This window comes from Drosophila biarmipes, chromosome 3L (assembly GCF_025231255.1).
Source record: "Drosophila biarmipes strain raj3 chromosome 3L, RU_DBia_V1.1, whole genome shotgun sequence".
Lineage (NCBI taxonomy): Eukaryota > Metazoa > Arthropoda > Insecta > Diptera > Drosophilidae > Drosophila > Drosophila biarmipes.
The window spans coordinates 9,926,989-9,951,727 of NC_066613.1; the positions used below are offsets into that span (position 1 = coordinate 9,926,989).

General features: G+C 39.3%; 2 protein-coding genes and 2 long non-coding RNA genes across 5 annotated transcripts; 3 read left to right on the plus strand and 1 right to left on the minus strand.

Moving 5' to 3' along the window:
- Positions 1-7,395: 7,395 nt before the first annotated feature.
- Positions 7,396-18,565, minus strand: LOC108028029 (uncharacterized). Of its 2 annotated transcripts, XR_007763615.1 has the most exons (6): positions 18,462-18,565; positions 18,109-18,322; positions 17,170-17,250; positions 16,730-17,106; positions 7,503-7,866; positions 7,396-7,440 (listed from the first exon to the last, which is right to left on the minus strand). It is a non-coding gene; the product is annotated as an uncharacterized LOC108028029 (long non-coding RNA). The 2 variants fall into 2 exon arrangements; XR_007763616.1 differs by lacking the exons at positions 7,396-7,440; positions 7,503-7,866 and adding an exon at positions 9,511-9,927.
- On the plus strand, positions 10,270-12,973 carry LOC108027976 (larval serum protein 1 gamma chain). The gene is made up of 3 exons (XM_017099601.2): positions 10,270-10,358; positions 10,415-10,542; positions 10,601-12,973. The coding sequence occupies exons 1-3, from the start codon at positions 10,289-10,291 to the stop codon at positions 12,380-12,382; spliced, it is 1,980 nt and encodes a 659-aa protein (XP_016955090.1). The 5' UTR covers positions 10,270-10,288; the 3' UTR covers positions 12,383-12,973.
- Positions 18,566-19,054: 489 nt separating the features above from the next.
- On the plus strand, positions 19,055-20,649 carry LOC108028030 (uncharacterized). Its single transcript, XM_017099668.2, has 3 exons — positions 19,055-19,526; positions 19,581-20,003; positions 20,057-20,649. Exons 1-2 carry the CDS (start codon positions 19,055-19,057, stop codon positions 19,961-19,963), a joined length of 855 nt encoding a protein of 284 aa, XP_016955157.1. The 3' UTR covers positions 19,964-20,003; positions 20,057-20,649.
- A 370-nt stretch (positions 20,650-21,019) lies between these two features.
- Positions 21,020-23,309, plus strand: LOC108028232 (uncharacterized). The gene is made up of 5 exons (XR_001768373.2): positions 21,020-21,161; positions 21,604-21,649; positions 21,714-21,799; positions 22,703-22,909; positions 22,971-23,309. It is a non-coding gene; the product is annotated as an uncharacterized LOC108028232 (long non-coding RNA).
- Positions 23,310-24,739: the final 1,430 nt, after the last annotated feature.

Here is a 24,739-nt window from a genome sequence, read left to right on the forward strand (position 1 = left end):
ATCCCCTATAATGAGGGTGCACTACGAGCAGAAAGATGTAACACGTAAAACTTGGTAGTGCTGTCGGATGTCCGGAAAGGATGGTGAAAAAAGCAGCTAAAATTAAATTAAAAAAAAGGATTAATTATAATAGTTATTCTCAATCGTCACAGATTACTCACAAGCAAATCATGATGGGACGTCCTAAAAGATACTTTCTTATGTGTGTGTTTAAACAGTTTGATCAGTTTTATTTTGCATAACATTAAAAAAGTTACATCTTCACGTACGTTACGTATCACTTGAAAATGAAATACTTCCGATTCCTAAAACAGGATCTGTCCTCTCCAGCTGCTTAACCCCAATCTGAGATGGGATGATTGCTCAGCGTTCATAATCCGCCGCGTGGGTTCCGAACCCATTCCCCCGTCCATCTGTTGGCCTCCCGTCGCAAATCAAACACGGCGTAACGGCCGAAACGGTAGCCAGAAAACAGACAACTTGCCGGGCCAGAAGGCAACAAAATGTCATGATTTACAATAAGAAATCATATATCTCGGCAGTTTGTTCACTTCTCGTTTTTTCGCTTTTTATCTGGTTTCGTTAAAAAAACACACACAAAAAACAGAATCGAAGAACCTGAGCTGACAATGAGCGCCTAAAGGGTTTCCAAACTGGAAACAAACAGAGATGGCAGGGAAAATTATGTTACAAAGACAGAGAAAACATTGAGGAGGCAAAGTGCAGTGAGAAAAAATCTGTAGAAATAATATAAATACATTTTCCTTTAAGGTTTCTCCTCTTAGGCATTGCTACACTATTTAATTATATCGGATCGATTATAATTATTACACTTTAAATAGACAACATTAGTATTTTGGCTACGTTAATATAGACCTTAACTATTTATATCGAAAAAGTTATCTACCACTTTTTGATTGGAATCTAAAAAGGGTTGGTCACCTCTACAGTTTCTTCATGTATGGTAGTTAATTTTAATCAAATACGTTTTAAGACAATGATTGGAATAAAAATTAAATTTGAGTAACATCCATTACCCCACTTGTCTATTATTTTTCTTCGGTGTAGTTTTGTTTTGGGGAAAAAATTTAAAACATAGTACCCCATTTCGCTACTATTTTCTTTCGGTGCAGGGAAGCGGAATGGGCAGAGACTGGTGCGTTTATTTTGTGTAAGACAGGTAGCGAGTCACCTCTCGTCTCGGCCATTGTCTGCCCCCACCCCCTGTCCCCCGCACCACCCCCTGCTCCGGGACGGTCCAGAAAAAGTGCGCAGTTAAACAAAAAATCGGTTGAAGAAAGAGATGGGGCTGAGTGGGGGGAAAGAGAGGGACTGCGAACGGACAGCGAAATGAAACGCTACAAAAAAGATCAACATAATCGATGATGTGGTGGTTGCTGCCCCTCCCCTGCCCCCCATACCACCCCATCCCTTCCCAGGAAACTCCTTAAATGTGTTAAAAACGCGCAGCGAGATTAAATGAGCATAAAATACAGCGCAGCCAAGAACCGGCAAAAAATCAAGTCAAACCGAGCCAAACAGACAAAAATCGGCAAAAAAGGAGGATCGGCGAAGAATAAGATCTGAAAGAAAATCACCCTATAAAGAACCCATAAGTCAAAACTTTAGATAAAAAAATATTTGAGATAAGAACTTATTTTAGGAAAATTTTCAAATATAACACAGCATACCAGACTCACATACGTAATCATACTCTTCACTCAACCATAACTAATATCAAGGATGCCAAGAAACAGGGTTTTAATGTTTTCTTCCCATTATATACCCTCTTTATTTATAATTTTTAGCATACCCCAAAACGCCTTCAAGTGAAGGGTACGAAAAGGCAACCTTAAGATGCCAGACACGAAACGACGTTCATCAGCGCCCCATGTCCATGACAGACAAGACCAATACCAGTCCCAGGCCCAGGCCCAGGCCCAGGCCCAGGCCCCAATCGCAATCGCTATCCCTAAACCAATCCTCACCCTACCCATCAGTCTACACAGAAACCAATTTTTCTCACTTAAAAATCTGTTTAAAGTAAAAGAGAAGCTAAGACAAACCTAAGTTAGATACATATGTGCACAGAAGAGTGATCAGTATTTCGTTTTAGGTATCAGTCCTCAGAAGACAACATTTCTTCGCGTGTAACTCAGCTGGATCCATCCACTCTTTTTTCGCCAAATAAAATATTCATGCTGAGTCCGACATTTGAGGCCCGAGGGGCGTCCGCTGTCGCTTCACCGCGGCTGCTCCCGTGGTGCCCGGGGCCATGAAAAGGGGTTTAGGGTTCTGCGGAGGGAACTCCATAAAGTGAAAATGTGTAGCATATTTCCCGATCATATGCAGGGGAATAAGCAAATGCGCACTGTCCGCCAAAAGCGATTGAGAAGCGGCCTGGAGTCCAGACTGATGCGCATGCAGGGGCTGTTAGGACCCGCACAGAATGTGGAGCAAGTGGTTGGTCTAGGCAGGCTGGGAATATCCCTAAATCTGAACTATTCTTAAAGAAAATATAGCAAAAGATTTCATTTTAATTTTAAATAGATTTTATAATAAACGCAAAATATTCTTGAAAATTAGATATTTTCTCGTTATAAATGTGAATATTACCGAAGAGTTTCTAGTCTTTTTATAAAAATAAGAGTAAACCTCATCTTCACTTCTCAACCAAAAGCAAACCAAACTACCCTATTTTTACCCAGGTAGTACGGAAACCCGCTACAATATCTCTTTTGGCTTTTGGGTTCCAAAGAAGCAGACAAAAGCCCATCAAAAATTATGCCCCGCAGGCAAATGATGCCAATAAAGAAGCAAAACCCCGAAAAGCTAAATAAAAAAAGAAACAAACGAAAAAAATTATACGCAATCGAGCCGAGTGGAGCAGCTTCTGTGCAAAGGGGCGGACAGGAAAGGACCGCGGAGGCAAGGCCCCAGATCCAGATCCAGATCCAGCATCCTCGACCACTCGGTCGGGCTAACAAATTATGCCGGGCTGGGTCGGGACTGGTCATAAAACATTCGCGCTGCACTCGGTCAGCGTATCACGATCGAACTCAGAGGGATCGGGGTGAAACCGGCCGCACGCATTGGATGGTCCCCAGTTCCGACACTCAGAGAAAATATGGAATAATATTGTAAAATATGTATACTATCATTAGGATATTTGATAAAATCTTAGATCAAATTTGAGAAATTTTCCAATTGTTTGTGAAACATAAGATATATACAGATTTGAAAAATATCTACCTACTTTTGATTTTTTTAAACCCTCTAAAAGCATAGAAAAAATGTAATGTAACTGAGCTTTAAAAAAAAAGTTTAAAATAGCTCTTATATTATTTAAGTTATTTTCCCAAACTATAGTTTTCGAGAGACATAAAATGTATAAAAACTCCTTTAACTGCATAAAGTATCTTGAGCTCCGCATCAACGCCTCAGAATGCGGTCTCCACCGTGGATCCACCGGCCCTCACCCCATCGCCTCACATCTTGCCAAAGTTTTAATCATGCGTTCGTGTTCGCCAAGTTTTCGTTGCTCCGCTGTGGCTGTGTTTCTTATAATGATTGCATTTATCATTTATTCTGCGCGTCAACGAAATTATATGCCTGAGCTTGGCCGGGTTGGTGGGGCAAGGGCCGGGCTGCGTATGGCAGGGTCCCCTTCGAAACCGATCGCAAATCGCGGCCAAGAGCACAACCCATATTTAGGCGGGCTCGATCGATTTGGCCAAGTGCATTGATTTTGGGTATGCTTCACTGAAGGGTTCTTCAGGGTTTTCTCTCGGGTTTTTTCCGTGCGTAGGAAATAAATGTTTTCCAAACAAAACATAAAAAATATTTATCTTTTGAAACTAAAATGTAGAAGTTCCCTTGTTTCGCGAAGAAAATATATTGGTCTTAGACTACAAATAATATATGCAACTCGCTCATACTATCAGAACAGTTAGAAGATATACGTTCATTATGAGTAATTGTCCTGAAGATTCCGAATCGGACAGGCAGTTAATACAAAAATCTTTAATGGACTTTTCTTGTAAATCCGTTGATGACTCCCAGGCGACGGAAATTGCCTTGGTCCTGAACCACGAGAGAAAAACAGTTAGATCGTTTGATATTTTGAATGCGACCGGAGAGGCACTGCAGATGCAAGTGCCTGGATTACCCTCATCAGAGCATCGCCTGCAGTTGGCCAGAACTGAGCGATAAGAGTCGTAGAACGCCTCGTGTGGACGCGGAGTACGACCGCCTAGGAAAGAGCAAAGTTGTTAGCGTGTCTGCAGCTACAAAGTTGGAGTAGTTGCTGCTGCCGATTTCCCCTTTGGGGCAATTATGCCAGCCAACTCTGCGGGCTGGCTGCCACTTATAATTGCGGGTCCGGGGCCTTCAGCCACTGGCCGCTGCTTCGGACTGCAGAGATTGATCAAAGACAAATAGATGGACAATAATAAGTGTGGCCCGATGGGCGAGTATAGGCCAGGAGCAGAGAAAGATACCGATACAGATACGATACTGGGCTGGCATGCAGCACGCGCCACATCTGGCGATCTCGCACCGAAACGATCCGAAGGAAAGCGATCCAGTGCCGCGTATTAATTGGGATTACTGTAATTGCCCACCAGCACTGGCCCAAAAACTAAAACGTGTGATCCTCGGCTGCACTGAGGCTGTGCAATCACTCTCCTGCCCCAGCTGAAATCGATCCGCAAAACGAAAGCGAATCTCATCCATGCTCCAGTGGGTTTGCAACTTCCAAGGCGCTCTGTAAATGGGATCAAAGAGCCGCCCAAGGGATGGGATCTGGCTGGATGGTCAGTGGCTCTCTGGAGCAACCGATTCGCTTGGCTGGGTGGCACTTCTGGGTCGCTGAGATCGACTCTGAAGTAGGTCAGAGGCTCTTGCTTGGGAGACCCTTTCCACAAAGAGTAAAGATTTTGTATGCTTTTTGAAGATTCTAACACCATAGTTTACATTAACTTAATTAAAAAAAAAAACATTTTCTTCCTATCTTTGATCTATAAAAATCTAAAGTAAAAAAGCCTTACATTGAAAGCCAGCGAAAATTCAAGAAATTAAATTGGATGCCTTTAAAAATACTAAGCGATCCGCAACTGCAAATTCCATTTGAAGGTGATCTACCCTTCTGTTTGAATACAGTTTCCTTACCAAAAAGAGGGCTGGAAATCTGCTCAGATACATTTGTATCTGCGGGATGCCCGTCCAAAGTGGGGAAAATGGAATGACATTGAGCTGTGCGTATCTTTGAGATATGCGGACTGTGGCTGAGTTTTTGCTTTGCGTATTGTTGATTAAAAATAAATTGTCAGCTTTGACAATCGCGCAGCAGTTGTATTTATATACAGAAAGAATTTTCTGCGCAAAGGGGGAATGAAAATTTTGTTTACTATATTTTATCTCTTTTTGCTTGTTATTTTAAGATATCTGCTGTAGCAGACAACAGGGAGACTTGTTTTTGATTTTTGCACTTAAAGCAAAGGGGAGAAGTACGTGTATCTTAAGGTATTGTGATCCTCCTCGGGGCACACCTATAAAGATTCTTTGCCAAACCTAGAGCTTGTTCGCTCTTAATGATACAGTATTCCATTTTAGGAGTAAAAGTAATTGGGCGTTTCCAAAAAATTTTTAAAAAGCAAATTACGAAAGTCACTCACCGTGAATTTGTGACACGCAGAAAAGGAAGCTGACACAGAACAAATCACGTGAAACGATGGGAACTTTTCAGGTGGGCAGAGAACCACATCCACGGTGACTCTCGATTGGTGTTAATCCTCGCGATGATTTGGCGCTTTCAACTCGTTTGGGTTAACTGTGCCGCTGATGAGGTGACGGTTATTCTGGATTGAGGGCAGAAAATGAATTTTAAATTTAAAGGATCATTAAGCCAGAATAAGAAGTAGCTTACCGAAAGGATTAAAATAAAAATAGAAACAAAAATATTTCAATAAAAGGTTGCATCAGTTATTGATAGCTAAGGAGTTTTAAAAACTTTATAAATATTTTATAAAAATAATTATAAGCTTGACGTGTATATTGCGAATACATTTTGAACTATACTTTTATTTTAATTTTATATCCCTACATTTGCTTTAACTTTATTATAGGAATTAAATAATTCTACAATAGTTGTTTTTATTAATTTTTTACTCTTATATTTGTATGATTTTTTTTTAAATATCGTATACATTAACATGGGCTTTTTAGTAATAAAATCAAAACTATTGCCTTTATGTAAACTTATTTCAGAATAAATAGACTTTCTTAGGGGTTTACCTTCACAGGTAAATATCATAACGATCAAGCAGCCCATTTGCCACGCACACATCGCATCAATTCGGCTGTATTCAAAACTTAGTTCTCATCGATGTCAACAATAGAGAACTAATGTTTGATATTTGTTAGGCATTTGGCGTATTAACAAGCTTCCCAACACCTCTGGGTCCCAGCGAGAAAGATCAAAAAACCCATTGGGAAGCGCAATTGAAAACTCATCAAATTGAAATTATCGCCGGCAATTGTGGGCCTTCGAATGCAAACGGCTCGACTTATAGCGACCGTTATTTGACTTTCCCAACATATAATAATCATAACTTGAATTGAAAATCACCACGGCACAAGGGAACGCACCGAAGTCCAATAAGGGCAATCAAACAAGGCAGAACCACGGCGCACACAGCATAATAAACTAAATGGTAAACAAATATTGGAGCTGACAAAAAAGCAGGGGAGTTGGGGGCCCAAGGTGGTAAGGGGTCACCCCAGGGTTCTGTGTTTACCAAAATTGTCGCGCAAGTGCACGGCGAATTGGGTCATCGCCTCTACCTGATGCATCCACTCCGATTGGTGTCGTGTTTCAATAAGTCCTCCCCCCACACATCGGACATTTAATTTGCTTAACGCTTAAGACGGCTGGCATGCGTGGGCGTTTCCTGATGCTCCGCCGATAGATAGCCAGATAGCCATCGACTTGCTTAATTGTCGTGACAAGTTGACAGTTCGCGTGAAAGCCCTGCCATTGTTCGAGGCTCCTTTCCCTTCCCGTATCCATCAGTGTATTAAATTTCGACAAAGAACTCCCGAAATCAGCTCCATTTATGAGCACTTCAAAAAAAGTATTTCATTCTATTAATTTATGTTCTAAAATTATTATAAATTTAAAACTCAATTTCCTAAAAAAAATATTTAAATTTGCAGTTTACAATATTTTTGTGTATTTACAAGAATTTTAGAGTTATAATGGGATAGCAAAGATGGAATGTTAAGTTGGAGTCAAGAAGTAAACCAAAAGGAAACGAAATAAATATTTGTGAAATTATGTATATAAATCCTTTAAATAAATGTATAAACCAATTGAAACCACTTTATAGGCCATGGAAAAAATCTTCGTCTTTTAGTTCTGATCCCATATTATAATTTCATCTAAACCTCAATTTTAAATTTAATCGAGTAATTCCCAAAGTGTACGTTTAAACAACACTTACTCGTATTTATCTCGGTTGACCCAATTTCTGGTTGTTTGTCGCTCGCCTTATTAAAAACATCCGACTACCGATCGGGGCCCTGCGGTCTGGGCTGGTCTTTTGGCCCGACTTCGATGATTCATTTGCGCTTGGTTACATGCCATTCCGTCGTATGCGTCAGACCTTAAATATTTACACCAAAAAAAGCCATAATAAATAAGAAGCTTTTGGAGGTTGGCAGATAGCTGAGTGAGTGAAAATAGTTAGATGGCAGCTAAGAGCGGTTGGGTAACCTCTTCAAGGTGGCGGAAATGTGGTAATTGAAGTCACTGCGATCACTTAAGCTGCAACATGTTGTTTACTGTCTGGTGAGTCATAGGCAGTCCTGAAATGAAAACAGATTTTAATATAATAGAGTATTACGAGTTTAAGCCCCTTTTAGGAACTCATTCATAAATTTCTCATTTAGCTTCTGTTTTTATAGAACCACCAATATGAGGTCAAAGGAAGAGATCATTAAACCCAAGTAGCTCTCCCACCGAATTTCCCTAGCACCCCTTAGAACACAAGAAAACCTCCAGCAGAGTTCCCCAAACCTATATACCGGCTTGTTACGCATTCTACCCTACCAATCTCATGCATAGGGCCTAAGACTTCCACTTTCCAACCGTTTTATGACCCACCAAAAAAAGAAGGTTGACAAAAGGCGCAGTGATTGATGCGCTGAAAGTGGTAGGGGGATGGATCCGCCCGATAATGACTTTTTAAATGCGATTCCTATGCGCTAAAAGGGGCAATCATCGGGCCGATGACAAAGAACCCAGTGCGTGCAGATGAGGCGGGTTAGGGGACCATTAGGCGCGCTATTGAAATGTAATTTGCATTTCATAAGCCTCCCGGGGCCAAGGATCACGGAAACGCCAGCAAAAAGCCTGTGATGACATTTGAAAGGAGCACGGCCCCCGAGGGTTCTGCTATGTGACGATTTATGGCGATTTGATGATGGCAAGCCCATTGAAAGTCTGCGCCAAGATGCAGCGATCTCGGTTAATGTGCTGATATTATGCAAAGCACTCAGGATCGAAGACGGGCTGCAATCGGATGGAAAGCCAGGGATGCCAATGCACGTGCGAAGGGATTTGTGCATGCATACAGTGTAAGAAAAAGTGCATACAAGTTTTGAAGCGAAGCTAGGTCGTCAAATATTATATGATAAAGTTACACGAATTTAACCCAATTGCTTTATGTTTAATATCGTAGTTTTGTTAAACAATATTACAACTTTTTTGCTTGTTTTATTAGTACAAAAGTTCTACATTATTCTTGAATTGAGAACATTCGTGCTTCAAAACTGTGTAATGTTCTCAATATGAGAGCAAAGTGGTGAGGACCGAAACGTTGAATTGAGTTTAAATCATATTATTATAGCAACAAAAATGCCTCCAATTCAACTTGATTTAAGAATGTCGTTTTAGTGTGACGACCGTAGATATGTTTTAAGAATATTTCACCTTTATTTTTCCAGTGCTTGCCAGAGTTTTGTTCTATCCCTGACAATGATTAGGCAAGATTCGCCAGAAGTTTGTCACGTTTCTTTGGCCTACGAGTTTGGTAATCAGTTTTCATGAGGCTGCAACAGATCTCCCTGATAGGTAACGGTCATAACAGGCTTATCGACCCAACCACCTCTTGCACCATCAATGAGAATCAATCAGTAGTTACCGGGTGGTGCGAGTAACTGGTTACTTCCTTTCGTTTCGGTTCCAACTCATTAAGTTCCTCGAGCGCAACGTGTTGTCACCGGGAGTGGAAACAAAGAGCTTTGTGTCTTACATATAGTACTGGCGTAACTGGACGATAATTTGCTGGTGGGCCTGCATCTGGACTAGGTCTGGGTTCCTATAATCCGTCATGCCTGGCTGCCGATTTACATTAATGCGCCAATTTCTGGGCGAACAATGGGCCAGATACCGAGACATCCGAGTCGCGCCGACTGTAATTAACATTTCTCGTATTATAATTTGCCCTTTTTCCGCCATCCAGTCATCAGCAGCCATCAGAAATCAGACATAAGCGGCCCCAGAAAGCGACTCAGTTGTCAATTTAATGTCCGCACATTTTCGCAACAGGAGCGGGAAGCGATCGCCGGTGGGCGGGGATAACCACTCGGTTGGCGAAAATCGTTTTGCATTATTGTGCCACTCTTGGTGACTAATGGGCAAATGAGGCTCGCTTCTGTGGATATCTTTTAGGTAATTTTCCGCTTTATTCCCAGTTTTCCAGTATTTGTTTTACCAACAATAGCCAATTACGGGGATAACAGTAACCAGTATATACTTAATTCAGAAACAAGAGATATGTGATACAGTTTTTATAAACTGCGTATGATTAATTTAACAATGCAAAGCCATCTGGAGTCATATCTTGTTAGATAAAGATTTAGGAACTATAAGATAATAAAGGTTTATTTTACTGTTAAAATTATTATTACTGTTAAAATATAGACTAGAAATCTCATATTGGTTTATTTTCAAAATGATATGGAATTCGTATTATTTGTTTATCCCCAATTTAATAAAATAAAGGGTGACAAAAGAAAAGCTTACTGTAAGCATTAAACCAAAACTCATCTCAAGGTATAACATAACAAAGGTCTAAAAATGGCTATCTGTATTTTAAAATAGGCACCCTGCGAACTGAGAGATAATGCTGCCTTATATAGGTGAAAGCTATGTGAAGGCTAATCAAAATGCAATTTGCAAACTGTCGCCAGTGTGTTTTTGATTCGTGTGTGGTACACAAGCACGATGGGACTTTCCATTGTCTTATCATTGTTAATTATAGGTATTTGTTCGGAAGTTCTTGGGAATGGCATAGGTTCATTTTGAAAATATTGTTACTTGTGCAGATTCAAAACCTTCAATTCTTTTTAGGCAATCGTTACTTTTTGGAGAAACAGCGTTTTTTGCTGGAAATTTTGCATCATGTACACGAGCCTCTGATGAACCAACAATGGCGATCACTGGGAGAGCACTTGGTAACCGATAAGGAGCAGTATGTGGTCGGTATATGAATTAAATAATCAAAATATATAACTATTCGAATACTACAAATTCAAGGTCTACAACGATCACATGACCGAGTTTTATAAGGCCTTCAATTTGGGAAAACTGTTAAATCACAATGTATACTACAATCCACTTAATGCCGACCATTTTCAACAGACGCTGGGACTTTATCACTTTTTCTACAACACAAGAGACTGGTATACCTTATGGCAAAACATTTGCTGGGCAAGAGTTCACCTTAATCCAGGAATTTTTGTTCAAGCTCTGACGCAAGTTATCCTCAAAAGGGAGGACTATCAGGCGCTTATTATGCCCAAGGTCTACGAATTGTGGCCAGAAACGTATCACGATGACATAACGCTAGCAAAGGCAAGGAACTTCAACTTTGCCAACTGGGTAAGATACGAGAACACAAGTGATATTGAGGAAATCCATCCGCAGAAAATGGAACCATCAAGCTTGGAAGGTGATCTGCGAAATTCGCTTGAATGGTTTCAGGCCATGGCCGATGTAAATATCCTGAGAATGCATCAGCAGAAAGGGGAGAACAAACTACAGCACTTGTTGGAGGACATTGGTTGGCAGTCTTATTGGTATAATCTGAACATGGGTATTGCTTTGACTGCGGAAAAGTCAGATCAGTTGCAGGAATGGTGCTACTATCAATTGAGCCAAATTCTAGCACGTTATAAAATGGAACGCTATGCGCAGAAGCTGTCCTATAAGCAGTTAAAGCCAGCACGGAATATACAAAAACATAATCATAGATTTAAGGAAAGCTCTTTAAAAACTACGCAAATCATTATGGATTATCTTGATGAATTCGAGGCCAAAGTTAGTGACGCTATTTCATTTAGAAGTCTTCAGCTAACTAATGGCAGTAATATTGATCTGGCAGAGAACGAAAATTGGCTAACTGGACTAAGAGAACTGTTCCCATACGATTGGACACAACTTACCATAGAAGAACCGATGCAACCTGAGCTTTTGCTGGACATTCGGACTTCTCTGAGGTCAGAAGACTTTTATTATTATGCCGAGCGATTTTTGCACTCATATCGTTGGTATCGTACTGTGTTCCAACCCCCTAATCAGAAAGCGTTCATTCCCAGTGACCTTCGCATCGATGATGTGCAAATAAGTCCCCTGATCACCTACGATCAGCCAGTTGATGTAGATCTCAGTAATATCCTGCATGCCAGGCATTTCTACTTAGCAGGACAGTTTGTGTGGCCTTTTACCCTGCAACAACGACAGTTTCGCCTGCAGCACCAGGATTTTAACTACAGCCTACAAGTATCAAGCAACAAAACCCAATCTACAATTTTCAGAATTTTTCTGACCACTCCAGGACAAGGATCACTTCAAAGAGAGCCCTTTTATCAGCTGGACTCGTTTCTCACTGTAATATATCCAGGAGTCAACAGGATTACGAGGAATTCGAAAGAGTTTGGAGGCCTGATTGGTGATCACATCTCGTACACTGAACTCCATCAGTTCGTAAAGCTGGCAGAGAGGGAGGAATACGACTTTCCCTTGAATATTTCCACTTCGAATTGTGGATTTCCTAGACGTCTGCTTCTACCGCGGGGAGGTTCAGGAAATCCCCTGAAGATACGACTTCTCATCGTGGCCACCGTCTACGACTTCAAGGCTCGACAGGGCAACGAACTTAACTGCGACTTCACCAAGGGTATCAGTCGATGGGATGATTTACCCCTGGCTTATCCCTTCGAACGCATTCTGGAAGACGATAACCAAGCTGTGGAGACCTCTGGTGACCATGTCTACTGGAAAGATGTAAATATCCTGCATGAGAACTATCAACCATAATAAATGTAGACGTCCAAAGTATATATGTTATCTTTGAGTTAAACTTCTTACACAAAATATAAATAATTCCTTACATATTTTGTTAACTTATCACATTCGTATATTTTTTGTATTTTGTAATTTCACAACTGGATGAAATAATAGAGACCTAAAGGTTTTTATTAAACAAAAAAGTATAGGAAACATATTTTTAAACTTTGTGGGACAGATTTACTATGTTAATTCTGTTTGTAATATCTCTTTATTAACGTCTATCACCTATCGAACATATTTTAAACATTGTGGGATAGATTTACTATGTTAATTCTGTTTGTAATATCTCTTTATTAACGTCTATCACCTATCGAACCTCGTAGGAAACCTCTTGGGCAACTCCATAAATAAACTTCAATTTCAGTTAACCGTTTTCCTGTCTATCCCCTTCCTAATCCTAACAAATAAACCCTTTAACGGATAGTGACGCCAAATTTGGGTAATTACAAGGCATGGAGGAAATATTAAGAAGACGGGCCACTCCACATGGGGCCTTAGAACCCCAGAGCCACAGTCCCAACATGTATACAATATTAATCAAAATCACACTGGAAAAAATGTTTGTGCTTTATAAATACAAAAAACAATTGTTGTAGATTCAAAAAAAAAAGGAAATAAGGATCAGTAAGTAATAATTTCAGCATCTCCTTTTTTACTGATACAAAATAAAATGTATTGCCTTCAGGACTGAAAATCTTTTCTCACTGCACGAGATTCAAAAGCGTAGAATCAAAACAAAAATTAAAAGCGAACAATATATGTCTGTATGGAGGGGAAAGGGCTTCAAAAGTTGGGGAGGGGGTGGACCCAAAGGGAGCTGGGGGTCTGGAAACGACGTTGCATGGATGCAAAGCACTTTATACCAAGTCGAAGAACGGTTCGAAGAAGGGGCGGGGCGGCGAGACCGCTAAACTTGTTATACGCAATCGAATCGAAAATATGGGCGAAATAAAGCGGGACGGGGCAGGGGCGGCGAGGGGGAGTGGCTGTAAATCTAGAACTAGTTTTGGATTTTTTTTTCGATTTTTCTCTTTTTCTTTGGGCCGATGACGCGGTATAAAAGAAAATATTGGACACCTGCACGGTTTCGTATCGCAGCCAAGCAGCAACTACAACATCCACACGGCGTATGAGGGACAAGTGAAGCCCGAATAAAAATTAAATAAACGCACGGACAGGGGCCAAGAGGCAGGGCGTCGATGGCACAGCGACTGAGCAGATAACACTTGGAAGACGAACGAGGAAAAGATTCCGAACAGGTCGCATCTAAGATACTCTGACTCACTGAAAGATTGTGGATGTGGTATCCTACAAGTTAATGGTAGAAATTGTTTAGAACTACATAACATTTTACATGTTTAGAACTACATAACATAGATCATAGAAAATATTTGATACAATTTATCCAAATAATAAAAAATGTTAAAAAATAATATAAATGTTAGTAAAAAATATTCAAAAGGGTCCACTTTGAGATACGTTGACTTAATAAAATATTATAGAGGTAGTCATCTACATAATTCGAAATGAGCAATACTGTGGTAATTTTCTTTTTTTTTAATTTTTATAGAAACATATTATTAATACAAATATTTGAAAAAATCAAATCATAGCTACTCTAACCTTATTTTAAATGATATTTTTTTCTACTTTTTTGTATGAGCTAAAACACGGTAATATCTTTGAACACTTTTATACAATTATCACTTATTTTCTAATTACTTAAAATAATGTGTATTATATATTTTATACATATTAATCAAAAATAATTTTAAAAAACTCTACAAAATAATAATACTTGCAGTATAATATTTGTCAAAATTTATTATCAATTTGGAAAGTTTTTATAAATGTTAGTTAGTTAAATATTGTGTAAAGAACCCCAATCAACTGACATATTCGTGGTGATCAACCGGCACCAGTAGAGTATCCTTAGAAGACTAGGCAACCGTAACGAGCCTTAGATTTTCTTCAGCATCTATCCCTCACTTTTCCCCTCGCCTGTCCCACTCCCACTAGCTATACGAATTCTGGTCCTAGGTAGCTGCGAAATTTTGCCTGTCCCGAAAACCCAAAAAGACAGATATAATAAAAGGGTCCATCCGAGCGTTGAGCGATAGAAAAGGGAAGGAAGAAAACTAATGTCCAGGCTTTTATTTCCAAGAAATTTAAAACTTTGCGAAGGAGCGAGGAACCCGAAAAAGGGGAAAAGAAAAATGGTGTCGGGGTGTTCAGAGCAGATAGGACCCGGGCACTCGAGAACACATGGCCGGGAATCGGAGTTTGAGGATCTCAAACCGCAGGTAGAAGACCTAGTAATGGACTCTAATTTTTTCTCTTATTTTCCCATACAATAATTTATTGCGCCCAAACTGAAGAGGGGGCAAGCAAGAACTTTTGCCCAGTCAAATGGTTTCCGATGAAAACTTTTGCCTTCTAAGGGATAAAACCATAAAATGCTCAACGACAAAAGGCGTGTGTTGTCTGCCATTTAAGGTGATTCCAGTTGAAGTGCATTTTGTCAGCTTAACTTCAGTTGGTCAGGCTGTAAAGTCCGCCGATCCCATCCCGACCCGTCGACGGTCCTTCTGTTTGCTTAACTGTACAATCGGCTGAGAACTGTCGGCACTCAGAACTTGATTGCTTTTTGAACTTTCCGCCGAGCTGCCAGCCCCAGCCCCCAGCCCCACTCCCCCACATCCCTCGCCCGACCTCACCATTTATGCATAATTAATAAATTGCCTTGGGCGCAAACGAAGGCGCTCGCCGATTGCAACGATAAAAGTGGCTCATCCTCATCCGCCTTCGATATGACTAAAGCCTCATTATACATCGAATTGTTACACACCCTTCAAAAAATATCAAGCCATCTTGAAATGCACTTCATCATTGCTTTTATTTATCTAGGTTAAGGTTCGAAAAAAGTAATGTTTAGTAAAAACAATTAGGCCGTCATACCACTACGTATTAAAATCAAAAATATTTCTCAGCGCTAAATACATTTATAAGAAATAAATGATAACAAATGTAAACAAAGCTTCTATTGTTTAATTTCAAAAATATATATGTACATATGACTCATTTTATTTAAAGTTCGTCGCAATTCGATCAATAAATTCTAAAGTGTTATCAGTCGGTTTTTATATAAATTTACAAATCACAATTATTTAAAGCTGGCGCTGAGCAACAACAGTCGGAGTTCCAAAAGGCTGGGAGATAAAAGATCGCAATAGCCAGGGGCTTTTTAAAAAGCAAAATCAAATATTTCAGAAATAGATTTAAACTGAACAAAGAACAGTCGTCATTTGGCCAAGGAATAATATGGACTTTGAGTAAATCATCATATATAAACTATACCATTCCATTTAAGACGTCCGTTAACCTTCTTCGGATTTCTTAAATTCTTTTACACGCATTTAACAGAAGTCAAAGTAGCTTTTAATCTTAACAAATCAGATATTTTGACCCAATTATTAACCTAAATTGTAGTTCACCACCGACTCGGACAGCTTATTCGAAGAGCCTCGAATACAGTTGGTAATGCAGAACTATGAAGATGAGCAATTTTAATTTTATTGGACAATGACCATTAATGTATTTAAATAAATTGGTTGTATTTCAGTTTCTAACATTTTCTTAGACAGTATGAGTTAATGTCAGAAAAAATTAATGACTCTTTAAATGATTTATGAAATTTTATTTTTGGCGTAATCAGAAAAATCAGAAGCTAGCTGATAAGCTTGGGTTCAAAGAAAATTAGCAATTTCGGTCTGTTGACATTAAACAACAATAGATAGATTGCTCACCACTGCTAGAAAGCGATAGGATTTTTTATTTTTTAATTTAGTTATATAGTTCAACTAAAAAAGCATGCCTTTGGAAAATTTTCTACCCTCGTCGGAGAAGAAAATGGGCCCCAATGTTTCAAAGACGTAAGCTTATATTGAGGATATCACATCCACTGCTTCAGTAAGCTTTTTTTGAATTCATAAGATAGTGTTCAATGTAATGAATCATTTGATATAGCGCAATATAGGAACTTTTAAAATTAAAACCTATATTTTTACAAGGAATGGTATGTCTTTTAAAACAAATACTAAATCTCGTTTAATTCTAGATGGTACAAGCAGTAAATTTAATAGAAGTAGAACTTTAGCTAAAATTTTCAAAAAATCTACTAGAGTTCTTTATGCACAAAATTTGTGTTAGTTTTTTTGAGAAGAATTTAATTGTTACTTTTAGTATTGTTACTGAATTCCTTAGATAAGCTGTTGGATTCCAAGTTTAAATTCAAAGCAAGGAAATTATTCTCACCCGAATCGAGTTAATCATCGCCCGGCAAGCTGTTCTTTTGTCTTATTCCGAAAGTGTGGGCGATCGCACTTTCAGTCCACATCGGGATCGCGGTCCTGGATCGGAAGTATTCCCCATGTTTGCCGGTTGCCGTCTTTTGTTTCGCTTTCAGTCGGATGAGCGATGGGAGGCGTTGGTGGCCCCTGTCTTCTGTCCACTGTCTCTTGGTTTATCGGTGCTGGGCCTGTCTCAAGGGTTGCCCAATATTTCACAATGCCTGACAGCTGTTCACATTCTCTGGCCAGTGAAAGTGGGTCACCGCTGGCACATTTAATGGCCTTGTTGGGGTAGGCGATTGCGGATGTTTTTGTTTTGAAATGGGATTAACTGGGGTGTTGCTGAAATGGCGGCAAAGGTTTAAAAAGAAACTAAACTTGAATTTCTTTTTAAAATATTAATACCTTTTTCCTTATAGGACTAAAATTAAAATTTTGTTGAACTGACTGCATAGTAAGTAAAAAAGGACTCTTTGTGCATTATCACTGAAAGTGTAGATAGAGAGACAAAGGGTTAAATATACATAAGAATGAACTTGCGTAGACTTTCCATAGTTTGATTAATAAAGAAAGTGGGTAATCACAAAATAAAGGCACTTGTGAATGCGTTGATAAACAAAATAAAAAAGAAATGCTACATAAATATTATATGTGATGCATGATTATACCTATACATATATTTATTAAATATTTTAATTACTTTCACATTTCCAATTAAATGCCATTTGTCTGAAGTGTTTGCACTCGCGTTCATCCGTGAGCTGGGAAATAATTATCAAAAAGGGGCGTAGCGCACTCAAATTATTTTTAAGCGAATCTATCTGGTAGCCAATTGGCAAAGTGCCAAATATTATAGCGCTTGGAAAGTCCCTCAATGAATGGTGATAAAAATAATTTTCCTCTTGGGTGCCATTCTCAGTGGGGGAAGTTAATAGCACAAACAAGAACTTTTTATTTCTGTGGAAACGAACTATCTGGTTGTAAAACAAAAGTTCAGAAAACCAATAAATTTTAGAATCTGAACAGGCCAGCCCTATAAAGTTGTTGTCGATGCAAAAATTATACCCGATCAGGCGTAAATCAAGGCACATCGAAACGCTAATAAAAAGCAATTGAAGACTCTGCGCCAAAAGCAATTGCTGCAGTTTTTTATGTGCAAGCCGACCAGTGCTAATTGCTGTAATTGATCGAAATTATTATTAGCACTTGCGGTTTTAATGCTAGCCGAGGAGATAATAGAGGAAAACATACTATTACTTTGCGCCCACATGGGCTCCAGAAATGATATAACTGTGCGTCTTGAACAACGTCAGAAAGTATCTATAAATTACATAAACAACTTACCCCCCAACTGTGTTCTACAAGAAGTCGACATCCTTGAATTCGGTTTTGCCAACAGCTTGGCAGCTTGACCAACTTGCACCGCGGCGAATTAAAAACATATTGGCAAATACTTGTTGACTGGAAATCGAACGGTTCTTGGGCTTATCGGCCTGAATAATGCATGACACTCGTGTGACTGAAGGTTGACAGTTTACCGACAGCTCCTCTAATTGCACTGAAAATATTTTAGATAATCAAAATTATTGTGTGTTCGCAAGAGCAATCTATTGAACTTCGTGTTTCCAATTTTAGTTCAAGCAAACAAAACACGCTTTTAACTTATGTTTCTATGGGAATGAAGTTACATTAGTTACCAGGGCTGCAGGTTAGCTTTGACGCGCAATTAATCGATAAAGGCATCTCTACACTTTACTTGCATAGAATTTTACTGCAAAAAGGCAAGTTCCCAGAAATTTGTATCAAGTAAAAATAGCGAAAAATCGAATTTAAAATCGTAGCCTCTTTAGCAATATAGGAAAGTAGTAATCCTATTTATTACTTTGGTCGGAATTAAATGTTCCTTACTTAGTTGTAATAATATGCATTCCTTCATGTTCAAACTAGCACTTTGGAAGTCAACATTATTATCATTCATACTTCTTCATGATTATATACGAAAAATGCCAAAAAACGTAAAAGAGATCCGTATAACTCGATTAAAGTGTGAGCAGGAATTTATTTTAACATTGGCAAGGTAGACAGGGTATTAAATTGGATTTCACATCTTCAGGACTTTCCATAGTTCCGCTAAGAACAGCCCGCCGGCAATAGATCAGTTCCATTTGTCACAAAAATAAGAACCTACTTCGGTGCTACCTTGACTTAAACCTATCGAAAGCCCGATAACGTGAACTGTGCAAGGCTGTGTAATTGTTTTAGCACGTGCTTCCCGTAAAAAAGTGGCATAATGGGTCAACTTGCCAAATTACCTCTGGAAATTCTTGATCTGATCTTTGAATCGCTTGAAAGCCTGGAAGACAAGCTGCAATTGGCCAAAGTTGATGAAGTGTTTACTGCAGCATTTAAGTACCATTGCGGGAAGGAAATGAAATGCTTGACGGAGTATGACGCTCCAGCTCATCTTTGGAAGGACTTTTTGCCCTTATGCGGATCAACCATTGAAGTTGTCCACACAAACAAGTACGACAATGACAGCCCGCCGTTTGATTTGGTCGAACAGTATTGCCCAAATTTGCGGGTTATAAGTTTGCATTTGTGTCTGCCGAACCAAGAAAAAGTTGGAAATTTCCTCCGGAAGATGAAAAATATAAAGGAAATTGACATTTTTGCCGTAAATGCCACACCGGAAGCTCTGAATTTTTTGACCGATCTTCCCAATTTGGAGAAAATATGGATTCACAATAATATCCATCCTGAAGGTACGTTTCACCCTCAACATTTAGTTTTTGGTTTTTAATGTAGATTTTTTTCAGCTGAGTATCAAATGAGCAAGTGGTTTCTGGAAAATATGTATGCTAAGGGGTATCCGAAAACCTTGCCCAAGCCTGTTAATCTTTATCACACATTTTCACCCCTCAAAAAGCTGACCCATTTGTATTTAAAGGGCTTTTTTATATCATCAGAGGAGGACAACGAAGACTTTAGCTTTCCGGTCTTAGAAGAACTGAAATTTCGCTGCTGTACCATCTTAGATGATTTTCCCATAATGCCGAAGCTTAAGAAACTAAGTGTTGCCTGTTTACATCAGCTCGGCACTATTACCACAAGTTTTGAAGCATGTGGTAGAGAAACTGATAGACTTACAATTAATTTTCCTCATACCACCAGACGATTTTACAAAGTGTCGTTTGATTAACTAGGAGCTCACATTCATTCTCTACAAATGAAATGCGTTGGTAAGGTACAAATGTTTTATATTTTTCAAACAACTAATAAATTTTTCTCACAGGTTTTCTGTATGCCATATCGAATTCTTTAAGTAGAAGCGTTGAAATTTAAAAAACTATTGAAAGGCTTTGGCAATATGTATACCAGACCTTATACAAACAATTGGCTGCCGCTTAAAATTTAATAAAAGCCTGCACACATACTAAAATAAACAAATTCCGTTTTGAAATTCGCCTGCCTGGTAACGCCTTCCCTTTGAAAGTTGTAATTTGCATCACAGCAAATATTTTACACCTAAAATTTATAGAGAGCGAATATTCTATAAAAGATTTTTGCATAAAATGTGGCTACTGTCCCCGTTGACTGCGCTGTTCAAACGAACTGAAAAAATATTGCGGCGGATGAAAAATGCGGCAATTTAATTCGACACCCAGCGGATATGTTTAGAAATTGCAGAAGCCTCATGAATCTATCTTCAATGCAATAAATGCCTAAAATAGCAAATGGAGTGTCATTTTTTATATATCGTCAGCTGCGTTGGATACTTCTACTGGGATGGAATAAAAATTCATTTTTGTTTAAATTTACAAGAATATGACTCCTAAGTGTTACCTACAACTAATATGATTTTTTAAAATTAAAATACATTACTGACACACATTGACGTACAATATATAAGAGCTCTTTGATTTAGTTATTTATGTTTTTATGTATTCCTTAAGAAAAACTAATTTTTTTCCGTTTAATTAAGGTAACCATTGAAAAGAACCTTATATTTATAAATATATTATCTCCTCAGAACAAAAATATTGGAATAGTTGGAAAACAGGTCATTTAATCAACAAACTGTTCCTATGAAGCTATATTAATGTCATAAAAATGTCAAGGGTTTCGCTCTTATAATGTATACAGGTTTATAGACGCGTAGTTCTCGTTTCACACCAGTTTAATTAAGAAATTTAGCCACTTCTGAACCCATTCCCGCGCTGATCGCACTCATAATTTCTGTTTTTCAGACTAAATCGAGTTCCAGCAAAAGAAGCCAGCAGAAACACAAGTTTCGCATTAAAACTAAAACAGTATCCCCAGGTTCGTGGTCGTGTAAGGAAAGGCCGGAGGAGATCGCGGGAATGGACGACGAGTATTTTGATCTGGTGCGATCTGCGGTGAGTCATCCATTCGCGAGGTATAGACTCTCCAGACGTCTGCACGATCCCGCTGAAAAGTTTTAATGTGTGAAACGAAGATCTTGGGAGCTTTTGGGGACAGACTACAGGGCCAGGGTCGCAGACGCTTTTTCGGTCTAACTACCTGGCCAGCGTTTTTTGAGGGATTCGCTAATCATATCGAGCCACGAATTGTTTTCATTTAACTGTGTGCCGAACTGCAAGATTCGCTTGGATGACTCACGGACTGCAGGTAGTTGGCCTTTGGTCCAGACTAGACCCAGTTGGAGCCATCTCTTCTTTGATACCCTAGCTGAGGGTGCCTAAAGCCGGTAGAGAAAGTTTATTATTTTATAAGAGGGGACATTTTTGAAGATATGTATGATATAATATATAATAATATAAATTAATCTTATAATATATGCCAATTTTATTATTAAAGGACAATGGACAACGAGAGACATAGAAATAAAACTGATAATAATAAGGTAATATTTTTTTTGAAATATGAAAATTAAATATTTAAATCGTTTTTTATTTATTTTTATTTAGGGTACATCAAGCTGCGATCAATCGGATAATGGACTCCGTTCCGGCCTGGTCCCCACCTTATTAGATGTTGGGGAGGGCCTGTTCAGGTAGATTTATTGTATAAACAAAGCCGAATGGGCAAATAAGCAACGAGCCAGGAAGACCGGCGAATTCGAGTGGCGGCTTGAGCAGGGGGGACTAAAAATTATTTATATTTGAGCTTATTTATGGTTTTCGGTTTGGGTTCGGCTCGTTCTCGACTTGACCACTCGATGAGTCATTGGCCGACCTGATCCATATGTGCGGAAACTGAACTCCTTTTCCAGCAGCACTTTACTGTTGCTATTGTTGGCCGTTTATATTTTTTTTTTTATTAAAAGTTGATTGATTTTATAGGCGCGATAAGTTCATTGTAGTCGATTGGTCGTGTCTGTCTGCCTGCCGCAGATGACTAATGTCGGGTGGCTGGGGCTCAGGTCTTTGGTAATGAATTTCGTCCGTCGCTTGGCTCAGGCGATCTCTTTGTTGTGCAAAACGCTGGGATCGTTGTTGAAAAGATAGTTATAAACACTTTGTACTGGTCGTTGACACTTGGATTTGCTGACTGAGTGATTTCTGGCAGGAAGGGGCTGGTGATTTTATTTCTGACTTTGATCTCTTAATTATCTTAAGGTGGATTTTTAAGCAGTCAATAAATTAGAAACACTAGGATTAGGAAGTTTGTGTGGTTATAAGGAAATTGTGTAAATGAATCATGGTATACGAACCTTTTAGAAAATATACGAAAGTTCTTGAGATTTTAAAAGTATGTGGCATTATGTTAGGCCTATATTTGTTGTATTTATTCGATCGACATAAACCCCTTTTCAAAGAACGTTCTGCATCCTTTCCAATTCAATGAGCCGTATCCGAAATTTAACCCAGCCAAAGGCCTTGTGTTTGTTTCCAAAACACCGAATTGCTTTATGGATACAATGTTCGTTTATTGCTTTGTTTAATTAATTTAACAGCCAAATGGCAAATGGAGACCATAAATAAGGCCCGCAACTAATTGCTGACACAGTTAGCCAGACAAGACAAAGACACGGGGATCTATTGGCGTGGGCGCTGCTGACAGTCAGAGATCAGAACGTGGCCAAGAAAGCTGTGCGGACCAACACCTGCAAATGGAACCGGGGAGCACGTGCTGGCTGTGCTCCCAAAAATCCAATTTCCAGGTAAATCGAATTCCACTTTTATGTGGTGCCAACGAACAAACGAGAAACAAATTTCCAGTAGCAGCAATCAGTGATAGATCCCGTTTCAAATGCTGACGAGATGGAATCGGAGCTGAAGTTCAGGTTAGGCTGTTTTCCCCAGCCGCGGACACAGTTGGCACGGGCCATAAATATTCCAGACAGAAAAAATCAGCTGAATCACCATCTTCAACGCCATCATGATCCACAATTACAATGTCTGCTCAAGAAGAAGCTATAACTCCCATTCCCGCCGCCCTCGGAAATCAACGCCCACTTTGAGCACCTTCAAATCGTGGGCACGAGCCCAAGTAGCCAAGATATTTTGTTTCTAGCCATGTTTTTAATTAAAAACGCTGCGCACAAAAAATGTCTGCAGACCCTAAATAAAATAAATGGCTTTTTCTCTGGAGATCTAAAAGCTACATCATCGCAGAATCGAAGACTCATGGCCGGAGATGTTTCCCGAGTCTTTGGGATAGAAGAGATGTGATGGTTAAGAGAACTCTAGATACTCTATAAATTAGGATATCTAAAGCGGATTGTAAATAGCAAAATAATATATTTGAACAAAGTATAGTACATTAAGAAAGTTGCTACAGTCTATCGTAAATCTAAATTACTAAACATAATGCGAGAAAAATAGCAATGGGCATTTGATCATAGGGGAGATTTGGTAATAGCATATAGTATTATTTTTTTATAGCAATTCTAAATTGTGTTTTAATACTGTTGGATTGTTGTTCCTCAATATGGTTACATTGTAAAAGCATATTGAAAGGGCGACTTCCAACCGTTTTAACTACAAAGCTCTGGCCTGGGCGTTTTCCCAACTGGCCTGGCCAGCGGCAACAACGAAGTACAACTGTTCCACAACTGTTTTGGGCATCGTCATCGTCGTTGTCTTGAGTGTCTGACTTTTTTCCGACTCTGAATAGGAGGCTGCGCCTGCGCAAAAGCTGCGCTGCCTTGGCACGTGCGCTGTGGCAAAGCGCACTGCAGGCTTAATTTGGGATACCCTGGTAGGCCAGATAAGAAGGGTATAACCTTTTATGTAGTCCGAAATGTATAGAAACCTTGTTGATATTATAACTGGCTAGTATCTATGTATTACCATGAGGTTTAGTGTTTTTTTGTAATTATTATTTCAATTAAAACTTGAAAAAGGGTAATAAGTTTTATAAAAATGTAAAATTATAACCCAGTCCTTAGAAAACTTATTGCCTACTTAATTCAGCAATATCAGCCTTTCAAGCTGCTAGTGTTCTACAAAGGGATTAACATTATTCAACGGGTATCTTCTAGTCGAACATGAGTGCCCCACTTGTTTTAATTCGTTTCGTTTGGCTTGGTTTCTTTTCATTTCTGGTTTTGAAAAATGACATACAATGGGCCTGGGCCGAGCTTGGATTGGAGCGGTTCGGAGTTTCGATGGAGTGGGTTGGGTTTTGGGGGCATTTGGGCTGGAAAATCAACTTGTTTGTGTGCGGCTGTGTTTCGGGGCTCAGGTGTTGGCCGGTGGATTGGTTCGGATTGGATTGGAGTCGAGTCGAGTGGATGGAGCCACTGCCACCGTTTGATGACTCTGTTTCGACTCGGTCGCACTTCGGAGCTTGATTAATTTACGACCTAAGGTCAGAAGATTGTGTACAAAGGGTTTAACTTGTCGCTAATCGGCCAAGGTTTCTTTGGTCGATTTCCCAACAGAACCAAAGAAACCGCAGGCCAAAAAACGAATTGCGGCTGCGTTTGGGCTCGTTCCAAGAGTACAGTTAACAGATGTCAGTGCCAGATAAACTATCTCAGAATCTC

Excerpts from the sequence above, each read along its gene's own strand:
- LOC108027976 (XM_017099601.2), top strand. The coding sequence starts at position 10,289 with ATGGGACTTTCCATTGTCTTATCATTGTTAATTATAGGTATTTGTTCG. Across the intron at positions 10,359-10,414 it reads AGTTCTTGGGAATGGCATAG|GCAATCGTTACTTTTTGGAG; the intron begins GTTCATTTTGAA and ends AATTCTTTTTAG. Across the intron at positions 10,543-10,600 it reads CCGATAAGGAGCAGTATGTG|GTCTACAACGATCACATGAC; the intron begins GTCGGTATATGA and ends TACAAATTCAAG.
- LOC108028030 (XM_017099668.2), top strand. The coding sequence starts at position 19,055 with ATGGGTCAACTTGCCAAATTACCTCTGGAAATTCTTGATCTGATCTTT. Across the intron at positions 19,527-19,580 it reads CAATAATATCCATCCTGAAG|CTGAGTATCAAATGAGCAAG; the intron begins GTACGTTTCACC and ends GATTTTTTTCAG.